Source organism: Rhinoraja longicauda, chromosome 1, assembly GCF_053455715.1.
Source record: "Rhinoraja longicauda isolate Sanriku21f chromosome 1, sRhiLon1.1, whole genome shotgun sequence".
Lineage (NCBI taxonomy): Eukaryota > Metazoa > Chordata > Chondrichthyes > Rajiformes > Arhynchobatidae > Rhinoraja > Rhinoraja longicauda.
The window spans coordinates 47,267,660-47,280,531 of record NC_135953.1 but is presented as its reverse complement, the minus strand read 5'-3'; the positions used below and the strand labels follow the sequence as shown (position 1 = coordinate 47,280,531).

The 12,872-nt window shown below is 43.1% G+C and overlaps 1 protein-coding gene across 2 annotated transcripts in view; it reads left to right on the top strand.

The window, feature by feature from the left end:
• LOC144592221 (molybdopterin synthase catalytic subunit) overlaps positions 1–12,872 on the top strand; it is a 39,053-nt gene that overhangs the window by 17,812 nt on the left and 8,369 nt on the right. For both annotated transcript variants that reach the window (XM_078396761.1, XM_078396752.1), the window contains exon 3: positions 6,809–6,932. In XM_078396761.1, coding sequence (XP_078252887.1) covers positions 6,809–6,932 — 124 coding nt within the window. The remainder of the gene's footprint in view (positions 1–6,808; positions 6,933–12,872) is intronic.

Genomic DNA, 12,872 nt, shown 5'->3' with positions numbered 1-12,872 from the left:
CTGTAATCAGAATCCGATCCGTAGTCTGTGCTGCCCATTTAAAAGGTCATCAGGTTATGAGTGATAGGAGCAGAATTAGGCCACTCGGCCCATCAAGTCTACTCCGCCATTCAAAGATGGCTGATCTATCTCTCCTTCCTCGCCCCATTCTCCTGCCTTCTCCCCATAAATAAGGACACTTGGAAAGATATATGGATAGGAAAGGTTTAGAGGGATATGTGCCAAATGTGGGTAAATGGAACTAGCTTAGATGGTTGGCATGGATGAGTTGGGCCTGACACTGCGCTGTATGGTTCTATGACTATGACAATCAACACTGGTGCTTAGCCAATTGGGAAAATTCAGTGCGATGTAGGTTAATAGTTTATTTCATGTATTTAAATTAAAATGTATTACAGTCTGAAGTTTTAGTCAATGTTTAGGGGTTATTGATTTTTCTTTGCTTTGTAGCCCTTTTAGGTTTATAAAAGTTTAACATATTGTCTAGAAAAAAAAACTGCCTGGGCTTGCCTGGAATTCCCAGGAACAAACCATTTTGATTTCCACTTGCTATATCCACACCAATCTGTCTGTCCATTGCCAGAGTGAGACCACACACTAATTGGATGACCAGCACCTCATATTCTAGATTGATAGCCTGCAACCCAACAACATAAACATTGAATTATCCAATTTCAGGTAATGATCCTCTCTCCATCTCATCTACTCAGCTTTCCCTACCCCTCCTACTCCCTTGTCTGCACATGCCTTTCTTTCCACTCCCCCCTACCGTCAACATCTAATTCCTCTCCCCTCCCCATCTACTCATCTCCCATTCTCCCGATTCCTGTTTTCCTTCCTTTCTATCCACCATCTTACAGAAACATATAAAATTCTTAAAGGATTGGACAGGCCAGATGCAGGAAAAATGTTCCCGATGTTGGGGGAATCCAGAACCAGGGGTCACAGTTTAAGAATAAGAGGTAGGCCATTTAGAACTGAGATGAGGAAAAACTTTTTCACCCAGAGAGTTGTGAATCTGTGGAATTCTCTGCCACTGAAGGCAGTGGAGGCCAATTCACTGGATGTTTTCACGAGAGAGTTAGATATGGCTCTTAGAGCTAACAAAATCTGGGGATATGGGGAGAAAGCAGGAACAGGGTACTGATTTAGGATGATCAGCCATGATTGAATGGCCTATGCCTGCACCTATTTTCTATGTTTCTATCTCCTTCTGGTTCTACATTTCACTCCCCATCTCTCATCATTGTCAAATTCTACCATCTGTGCCTTTTTTTTGTTTTCTTCACATCACCTCCAGCCTTGGTTACTATCGCCACCCTTCTCTTCCCCTCCTGACTCATTTGCCAATCAAACTGTCCTCGCAGGACGGCACGGTGCGCAGCAGTAGAGTTGCTGCCTTGCACCGCCAGAGACCCGGGTTCGATCCTGACAGCAGGTGCTGTCTGTATGGAGTTTGTACGTTCTCCCCGTGACCTGCGTGGGTTTTCTCCGGGAGCTCTGGTTTCTTCCCACATTCCAAAGACATACAGGTTTGTAGGTTAATTGGCTTGGTAAAATTGTAAACTGTCCCTAGTGTGTGTAGGATAATGTTAGTGTGCAGGGATCGGCACGGACCTGGTGAGCCGAAGGGCCTGTTTCTGCGCTGTATCTTTAAACTAAACTAAACCTGGCTCCACCAATCACTTGCTAATTCTTGCCTCACCCCCTCGTCTGTTTCCACTAGCTATCTCTCCTCTAATCCATCCGTCTAAAGAAGGATTCCACCCCAAAATAGACACAAAACTCAGCGGGACAGGCAGCATCTCTGGAGAGAAGGAATGGGTGACGTTTCGGGTCGAGACCCTTCTTCAGATGCATTCCAACCCCAAACGTTGTCTCTCCATTTCCCTCCACAGTTACTGCCTGACCCTCTGAGTTCCTCCAGCATTTTTTTGCTTTTTATTTAAGACTCCAGAAATCTGCAGTTTATTGTAACACTCCAACATATTCCCCCTACATTTGTTTTCTCTGCCTCTGTTTGTGAAGTTGATAATCTCATCTGTTTTACCAACAGCTCTCACAAAATGTCCTGATCACTTTCAGCGATTGCACGCAGATACTCCTATATCTCTCCCTGCTCTTACATATAGTTTATAACTGTACCATTTAGTCTTGTACATCTCATTTTTTCTCTACTAAAATATGTCATTTATATTGTTTTGCCTAAAAAATCATCTGCCAACTACGTCCACTTGAAGGGTATTACAATCCTTCTCCCTGAGTACTACAGTTCCAAATTTAATGTCATCTGCTGATGTCGAAGTATTACCTCACTTGTTCACATCTAAACCATTAATGTAAATAAAGAAAAAACAATGGTTCCCAGGACTGACCCTGGCAAGCATCACTGTTTGCCAGCCTTCAGTCTGAACAACAACCATTACCATGCCTGTCTGGTTTCTGTCCTTAAGTTTTCCTGTATCTAGGCTGTTACTTTAGCCCATAGCCTGTAAATTTGGAAACCGGCCTTTTTATGTGGAATTTTGCCTAATGGCATCTGAAAATCCATATGAACAACATCTGCGACATTCCATTCATCAACTTTCTCTGTTAGCTCACCAAATGATGAAAGGAGGTTACTCACACATGATTCATCTTTAATACTTCCATGCTGGTTCTCTTATGTTAACCCAAACCTCTCCAAATTATAGACAATAGACAATAGACAATAGACAATAGGTGCAGGAGTAGGCCATTCAGCCCTTCGAGCCAGCACCGTCATTCAATGCGATCATGGCTGATCACTCTCAATCAGTACCCCGTTCCTGCCTTCTCCCCATACCCCCTCACTCCGCTATCCTTAAGAGCTCTATCCAGCTCTCTCTTGAAAGCATCCAACGAACTGGCCTCCACTGCCTTCTGAGGCAGAGAATTCCACACCTTCACCACTCTCTGACTGAAAAAGTTCTTCCTCATCTCTGTTCTAAATGGCCTACCCCTTATTCTTAAACTGTGGCCCCATGTTCTGGACTCCCCCAACATTGGGAACATGTTTCCTGCCTCTAATGTGTCCAATCCCCTAATTATCTTATATGTTTCAATAAGATCCCCCCTCATCCTTCTAAATTCCAGTGTATACAAGCCCAATCGCTCCAGCCTTTCAACATACGACAGTCCCGCCATTCCGGGAATTAACCTAGTGAACCTACGCTGCACGCCCTCCATAGCAAGAATATCCTTCCTCAAATTTGGAGACCAAAACTGCACACAGTACTCCAGGTGCGGTCTCACCAGGGCCAGGTACAACTGTAGAAGGACCTCTTTGCTCCTATACTCAACTCCTCTTGTTACGAAGGCCAACATTCCATTGGCTTTCTTCACTGCCTGCTGTACCTGTATGCTTCCTTTCATTGACTGATGCACTAGGACACCCAGATCTCGTTGAACTCCCCCTCCTCCTAACTTGACACCATTCAGATAATAATCTGCCTTTCTATTCTTACTTCCAAAGTGAATAACCTCACACTTATCTACATTAAACTGCATCTGCCATGTATCCGCCCACTCACACAACCTGTCCAAGTCACCCTGCAGCCTTATTGCATCTTCCTCACAATTCACACTACCCCCCAGCTTAGTATCATCTGCAAATTTGCTAATGGTACTTTTAATCCCTTTGTCTAAGTCATTAATGTATATCGTAAATAGCTGGGGTCCCAGCACCGAACCTTGCAGTACCCCACTGGTCACTGCCTGCCATTCCGAAAGGGACCCATTTATCCCCACTCTTTGCTTTCTGTCTGTCAACCAATTTTCTATCCATGTCAGTACCCTACCCCCAATACCATGTGCCCTAATTTTGCCCACTAATCTCCTATGTGGGACCTTGTCGAAGGCTTTCTGAAAGTCGAGGTACACCACATCCACTGACTCTCCCCTGTCAATTTTCCTAGTTACATCCTCAAAAAATTCCAGTAGATTTTTCAAGCATGATTTCCCCTTCGTAAATCCATGCTGACTCGGAACGATCCCGTTACTGCTATCCAAATGCTCAGCAATTTCGTCTTTTATAATTGACTCCAGCATCTTCCCCACCACTGATGTCAGACTAACTGGTCTATAATTACCCGTTTTCTCTCTCCCTCCTTTCTTAAAAAGTGGGATAACATTTGCTATCCTCCAATCCACAGGAACTGATCCTGAATCTATAGAACATTGAAATTCTGAGTGATCAGCTATTCCTCACCGTTTTATGAGCTTCCTCTCCAAGATGCCCTATCTACATTAGTCCCACCTGCCTGCGTTTATCCCATATCCCTCTAAACCTGTCCAATCCATGTACCTGCCCGAATGTCTTTTAAATGCTGTTATTGTACCTGCCTCAACTACCTCTTCTGGCAGCTTATTCCACCACCACCCTCTGTGAGGAAAAAGTTGCCTCTCCTCTCTCACCATAAATGTATGCCCCCTGGTTCTTGCATTACCTTCTCTGGATAAAAGAGTCTCTGCATTCACCCTACCTATTCTCCTCATGATCTTATATACTTCTACAAGATCATCCTCCTGCACTCCGAGGAATAAAGTCCTAGCTTGCCCAACCTAGCACAGGCCCTTTAGCCATGGCAACATCCTTGTAAATCTTCTCTGCACTTTTTCCAGCTTAACAACATCCTTCCTATAGCTGGATGATTGAAACTGAATACTCCAAATGCAACCTCAGCAAAGTCTTGTACAACTACAACATAACATTACAACTTCTATACTCAATACCCTAACTGACGAAGGCCAACATACCGAAAGCCTTCTTGACCACTCTATCTACCTGTGATGCCATTTTCAAAGAACTATGTACCTGCACTCCTGGATGCTCCTGCTCCACAATACTCCCCAGTGCCCTGCCAATCACTGTAAAGGACCGACCCTGGTTTGACTTTCCAAATTGCAAAACCTCGCACTTATCTGCATAAAGCTCCGTTAACCATTTCTCAGCCCACCTGCCCATCTGATCAAGACCCTGCTGTCATTTTTGACAACCACCTTCACTATCTACAATACCACTCACTTTAGTGTCATCTGCAAACTTACTAATCATGTCTTGTACATTCTCATCCAAATCATTGATATAAACCATAAACAGCAATGGGCTGATCACTGAGACACACCACTAGTCACAGGCTACCAGTCCGTATACCAACTTTCCACCAACATCCTCTGCTTCCTTCAATGAAGCCAATTCTCTATCCTGTAAGCTAGTTCTTCCTGGATTCCATGTGATCAAACCATTCAGAACAGCCTACCATATGAAACTTTACCAAAGACCTTGTCCAATAGACAAGGTTTACGGCTTTGTCCTCATCAACCTTTTTGATTACTAATTCAAAACATGTATTCATATTTGTAAGACATGATCTCCCACGTACAAAACCATGCTAACCCTAATCAGCCCCTGTCTATCCAAATGCACATATATCTTATCCCTCAGAATCAGGTCCAATAACTTGGTTGCCACAGATGATAGGCTCGCTGGTCTTTTGTTCCCAGACTTTTCCGTGTAGCACTTCTTAAAATAGAGGCACAACAATAGCCACCCTCCAGGCTTCTGGCACCTCACCCATGTCATATATTGCAGCCAGAGCATCTGCAAATTCTTCTCTAGCTTCCCACAGTTCCCTTGATATATCTGAGCAACCCGGGAGGTTTTTCTACCTTCATACGTCTTTGGGCATTCAGCAGATCCTCTGCCTTATTGTGGACTGTTCTCAAGACATCTCCATTAACTGTCCAAAGTTCCCTAGTCTTCATGTCTTTCTCCAGGGTAAAAACAGAGGAGGAATACTCATTGAGGATTTTGCCCATCTCCTACGCCTCCAGGCAAAGGGGACAACTTTGGCTTCTGAAGAGCTCTATTCTCTCTCAAGTCACCTTCTTTCCATTAATGTACATAAAATCTCATGATTTTCCTTAGTATTATCCAGGGGCTATCTTCTGCCCACTTTTTGCCCTCTTGATATCCTGCTTAAGTGCGCTCCTCAGTTCCTGAAACTCCTCCAGGGATACGCTTGATCTCAACTGTCCCATGCCTCCTTTTTCACGACCAGAGCCTCAATTTCTCTCACCACCCAAGCTTTCTTGCTCCCACCTACCTTGTCCTTCATGCTAACAGGACAGGAGTTCAGGTTGCCCTGAACTCTTGTCATCACACATTTAAAAGCATCCCTCTTTCCAGATGTTCCTTTGCCAGGAAACAACTTAGTTCAATCTACTTTAGCAAGTTACTGTCTGAGGCTATCAAAGTCGACCTTGCCCCAATTTAGAAATTTAACTTGTGCTCCCCTCCTCTCCTTTTCCACAACTATTTTAAAGCTAATAGAACAATGGTCGCAGGTTGCTATATGCTTGCCCATGGATACTTCAGTCATTTGCCTTTCCCAATTTCCTAAAAGTGGATTAAGCTTGACTCTCAACACATTTGACAAATTTCACCTCTCCAATTCCTTGGAACTAAGACAGTCCCAGTTTATTTTGGAAAAGTTAAAATCCACTCCCATGACAGTTTTATTAGTCTTGCAGCCGTCTGCAATCACCTGGCATATTGTAAGAGTTGAGTGTTTTATTGTCATATGTCCCGATATGAAACAATGACATTTGTGTTTCTAATTATATAAGATTTTTTGAGAAGTTGATGCCCTTTAAGCACAGAGGCTTGCTTAATTAATATTATTTAAGTCTATGTTATTTCTAAAACAGTGAAGTATTATTTTATAATTCAAATTCTTCTTATTTTTTTAATGGCTTCAGAATCGATTTTTGCTTTGTAATTCTGCAGATTAGTTAATGTGACTGAAGCAAGTGTGATCATTGCCATCTCTGGTCCGCATAGAAATGAGTCCCTTGAAGCAGTGAAATATTGCATTGACACTTTGAAAGCCACTGTGCCTATATGGAAGAAGGTATGAGTTTTAACATCAGGGAATTCAAATGGGGAACTTGTATAATAGGAAATTGGCAGTACATTTTACTTGTCTAATTATTTTAATTTTTTTATCCTAATATTTATTTTTCATTTACCTTACAATATTTTGGTCTAAGGCGAACCTTGATTGTATACTCACATTTGTTCTCAGTTTGTATATGAAGATGAATCTGCAATTAACATTCTGTGTATACTAGTTCAAGGGACCCAACTTGATGTTCCATACGGCATAATGAAGAAGTACACTCACACGCTAGTTGCCTGGATGGCGCCAGCCTTTATTACATAGCATTCCCGGCTTATATTGAACACCGACTCATTAGCATAGTGCATGAATATGTATGAATACATTACACTCTCCGTTTTTTAAGTATTAAATCCAAGTACTCGGTTACAATTTTGTTGTTGTGATACTTGATTTAAACTAGTATAGTTTATCCCGTATTTATGAAATTTCAAATGATAAACATAACACATTTATGTTGCATATCTACACATTTTTGTTTTATTTGTGCAGTGAGTTATTTAACTTACAAATCTAACTTAATTACTGGTTTACGGTCCCTGCTTGATCGTCTAACAGTAACAGGTGTAACAGGTGTAAGTATAGACTCAACTGTAGGCTTGTTTAGCTCTGTTTTAGTACACTGACCTTGACCAGAGATGTCTGTTTTGTTGTCTGTACTAACTGAATTTTGTGTTTCAACCACGGTAGTTTTTTCTAATTCTCAGATAAATACTCGTGGATTAGGAATTCATGCTCAGTTTTTGGTTCATCTTTGGCTGGAGTCATTTGCTCAACATGAACACTTTTGATCCTGTCTCCAACTTCCACTAGGTATCTTTTTGTTCCCCACACTTCCACTATTTTCCCAACACCCCATTTGTCTTGACTGGACTTGTTGGGAGGACTGAGAACACAAACTTGCTCATCTCCTCATGAAGCTCCTCTCCTTTTGTGGAAGTCAAAGTGGCGTTTTTGACTTAACTGTTTTTGCTCAACTCTCAAGGCCAAATTGGGTTGAACTAGACTTGGGCGCATTCTTAGCCTTCTCTTCATCAACAGTTCTGCAGGTGAGTAATCCGTTGTGGTGTGTGGTGTGGTTCTGTACTTCAGCAAGAAACTAGCCAAACAATGTTCCATGCTGAGCTTTGAACTACCCTGCAAAACCTGTTTCTTGAGAGCCTCTTTGACTACTCTAACAGACCTTTCCGCCGCCCCATTGGAGGCTGGATGGGATGGAGGAACAAGTGTGTGTTTTACCCCGTTACGCTGCATGAACTCTTTGAACTGTTCTGAACGAAACTGAGGCCCGTTATCAGAAACAAGTTCTTCTGGTAAACCATGGCATGCAAAAATTGATCTCAACTCATCTATGGTAGGCTCAGCAGTAGTTCTTGACCCCATATGCTTAGCCTCAATCCATTTGGAATGACTACCTACTAGTACCAGAAAGTGATCATTACCCTTTTCACAAAAATATACGTGAACTCTCTGAAAAGGACTACTTGGCCATGACCAGAGTTGCAGTGGTGTTTTTGGTGGTTTACTCCGGCAATTTTGACACACGCTACATTTGCTCACCAGTGACTCAATGTCACTCTCAATACCAGGCCAATACACAAAACTTCTCGCAATTGACTTCATGCTTACTATGCCAGGATGTTCGGCATGAAGTTCGTCCATAATCTTGTTTCTCAAAGACTCTGGTACAACCACTCTGTCACCCCACTTTATGCATCCCTGCTCACATTATAATTCATGACGTCGATTATTGAAAGGCTTCAGTTCTGAGTTTGATCCACTCTCGATTTCAGTCCAACCGTTCAATGTCTGTTCATAGACACTCTTCAGCACAGTGTCCTTGTCTGTTTCTGCTGCAATTTCTGTTGCAGTCACTGGAAAGTCTTCATCTACGACTTGCAGCATGTAGATTGAGTTCTCGCTTCCCATGTCAGAGTTCTCATGGGGCAACCGGGATAACGTATCTGTGACTGCGTTGCATTTGAAGCTTCTGTACTCCACCTTGTAGTCATACTGGGACAGCAGAATTGCCCATCGCTGCATCCTTAATGCTGCCATGGAGGGTATAACTGTCTTGGGACCAAGTATCGCTTGTAGTGGCTTGTGATCAGTCACAAGGGTGAATGGTCTGCCGAGAAGAAACTGGCGGAATTTCTTGATTCCGAACAAGATGCTGAGTGCTTCCTTTTCTATCTGTGCATAATTGCGCTCACTCGGTGATAGGGTGCGGGAGGTAAAAGCAATAGGCTTTTCCTGTCCGTCATCCATTACGTGGCAATTCACTGCACCTACGCCGTACCTTGAAGCATCACAAGCAAGTTTCATCTCGGTGTCGTGTCATAGTGAACAAGGCGTTTGTCACTTGTCAGGTTTTTCTTGCAGATGTCGTATGCATGTTGTTGTTCCTTTCCCCAAATCCAATTCCCATCTTTTTGTAACAGATGATGTAGCACGGTTGCTAAATCTGGAAGGAATCGTGCATAGAACTGCACCATCCCAAGGAATGATCGTAGCTCCGACACATTGTTGGGCTTTGGAGCATTCACTATTGCTTCAACTTTCGCCTTCACAGGGCGCAGTCCATTGGCATCTACTTTGAGACCAAGGTAGACCACCTCTGATTGCACAAATGCACATTTGCTTTGTCGCAGTTTTACGTTGTGGCAGTTGAGTCTTGTGAGAACTTGCTCGAGGATTTCCAGATGTTCTTCCATACTCTCTGTGAATATCAGTAGGTCGTCCTGGTTGCACACACAGTGCGGAATGCCTTGCAACATTTTGTCCATGACGGACTGAAAGATTTTCGGGGAAGATTTCACACCATAGGGCAGCTTTGTATATGAATACAAGCCCTTATGTGTGTTGATGGTCAAGTACCGCTGACTTTATTTGTCGACATTGAGTTGGGCATAAGCGTGAGACAAATCCAGCTTAGTGAAGACTCTTGCTCCGCTAAGTTCTGCGTACAGATCTTGCGAGGTTGGCGACGGATATTGTTTGTCGTCAACGGCTTGGTTGATTGTGACTTTGTAGTCACCGCATAGTCGAACAGTTTTGTCAGCCTTGGGCACGGCCACAATTGTTGCCCAGGTGCTCTGGTCCGTCTTCACGAGTACTCCATTCCACTCCAACCTGTTGAGTTCTTCCTCCACTTGTTGCTTTAACGCATATGGTACTGGTCTTGGACGACAATATACAGGTTTCACATCTTGCTTAAGTCGAATGTGTGCGGAGTACCCTGTTATTCCTGTGTAACCGTCGGCAGATATTTCTGCTTGTTTGCTTATGACATTTTCAAGGCGTCAGTTGGACGAATTGACGATGAAAATGTTCTTCCAGTCTAACTTTGTTCTACTCAGCCAATCCTTTCCAAGGAGGGTTGGTTTATTTCTGTAGCTGGCCGCTATGATGGGCAGTGTTACTGACGGACCATTACACTGAACTTTACAATTCATTTGTCCGCATGTCTCCAAAACTTCCCCGAGTAAGTTCTCAGCTTGACCTTAACACTCAGACAATGGTGTCTGTGAGAACTTTGTTTCATACAGGTCTTTGCTCATGACCGAACAATCTGCTGCCGTGTCAATATACATATCGATTAACTGTTCATCAATCAATAGTTTATTTCGAAAGTCCTTGCCTTGGCTGGTTGTAGGCTTATCGACGTCGGTTGCACAAATGGTGTACAACCCAAGTTAATTTCCATCTGGGTTCATCTCCAAGTTGGGATCTCCTTGCTGGTGTTGTTGTGTGTTTCCCGCTTTGAGCTTGGCCCGACATGCTGAGTCGATATGGCCTTTCTTCTGGCAGTTATAGCACTTGGCTGTTTTGGGATGAGTGATTACCGTTGCAATGATAACAACTGGCTGAACTCGGCTCCCCGCCATACTTCAGTTTCGGTTTAGCCCCTTTTGGTTTGGCCATAGGCTCTGCTTTGTGACTGTAAACGGCCACTGCAGTATGTTGTAAATGAAACTTGGAGCATTCTTTGATGCCATCTCCATTATAGTAGCAATCTTGCATGCTATCTCAAATGTAAGATCCGGAGTGTTCATGAGTTTGAACTGAATTTGTTCGTCCACGATGCCACAAACAAATCTGTCACGTAATGCGTGTTCGAGAAAGGTTCCAAAGTTACAGTGCAACGTTAAATTTTTCAAGGCAACAATGTATTCACTGATTGTCTCATTCTGCTTCTGGTTTCTCGTGCTGAATTTATAGCTTTCTGCAATTTCCAGAGGCTTTGGTTTGAAGTGCTCCTCCAACTCCTCCAACTTCTTTATAATGTCACTGAATGGCCTTTATGGGCGCAAGGAGATTCACGAGTGTGCCGTACACTTCAGGACCGATCCCTTTGAGCAGAATCGCTTTCATGCGTTATTTGTTGCAGTTACCACCTCTCCTTCACCACTAGTCTCCATTATGTTGTTTGCCGTGAAGAACATGTTCGCTCGTTCCATATAGGCTCTCTACTTTTGTCGAAAATGCCAAAGCTTCCGATGTACCCCGTGGATGCCACCATTTTGTCTCTTTTTTTTTTTAAACAAAAGAACGAGGAACGTTTGCGCAAATTGCCGATTTCCTGCCTGTTCTGCAATAGCAATTCACCTAAAACTTAGCTGTGCAAAGGCTATACTAGCTTGAGGGGAAAAAAAACTGTCCTATACAATCTCGTCCTCGTTGCCAATTTTGTTATGTTCCGTACGGCATAATGAAGTACACTCGCGCGTTAGTTGCCTGAATCGCCCCATCCTTTTACCCAGCATTCCTGGCTTATATTGAACACTGACTCATTAACATAGCACATGAATATGTATGAATACATTACACCAACAAATCACCTTGCTCATTCCTCTACCATCCTGATCACATTGTACAATTAATCCTTCACGATCTCATCCAATCCATCTTATAGAGACGTATAAAATTATAAAAGGACTGGACAAGCTAGATGCAGGAAAAATGTTCCCAATGTTGGGCGAGTCCAGAACCAGGGGGACACAGTCTAAGAATAAAGGGGAGGCCATTTAAAACTGAGGTGAGAAGAAACTTTTTTCACCCAGAGAGTTGTGAATTTGTAGAATTCTCTGTCACAGAAGGCAGTGGAGGCCAATTCACTGGATGAATTTCAAAGAGAGCTCTCGGGGTTAGTGGAATCAAGGGATACAGGGAGAAGGCAGGCACAGGTTACTGATTGTGGATGATCAGCCATGATCACAATGAATGGCGGTGCTGGCTCAAAGGGCCAAATGGCCTCCTCCCGCACCTATTTATATTTAAAAAAAAAAAATATATATATATATATATATATCACATCCATATATCAAGAGCCAATTCAATGAATGTTAATCTGAGCAGTGTGAGAGGTGTTGCACTTTGGGAGTCCAAATGTTAGGGGTAAGTACATAGTTAATGGCAAGACCCTCAATGGCATTTATGTACAGAATGATCTTGGGCTCTAGGTCCATTGCTCCGTGAAAGTGGCAACACAAAAGTAGATAGTGGTAAAAGCTTACCTTGGTCAGAGCATCGAGAAAAAGAAGCAGACGCAGAGAAATGCAGATGCTGGTTTTACACAAAAGGACTGTGCTGGAGTAACTCAGCAGGTCAGGCTGCATCTTTGGAGAACATGCATAGGCAACAGGTCCTGACCCGAAACCTCACCTATCCATGTTCTCCAGAGATGCTGCCTGACCTGCTGAGTTACTCCAGCACTTTGCGTTTTTTATTGAGTATAAGAATCAGGCAGTCACTTTGCAGCTTTATAATATTTTTATGAGGCTGCATTTAAAGTATCATGTGCAGTTCTGGTCACCCTATTACATGAATGATGTGGAGGCTTAGGAGAAGGTGCAGAAGAGGTTTACCAGATTGCTGCCTGGATTAAAGGAT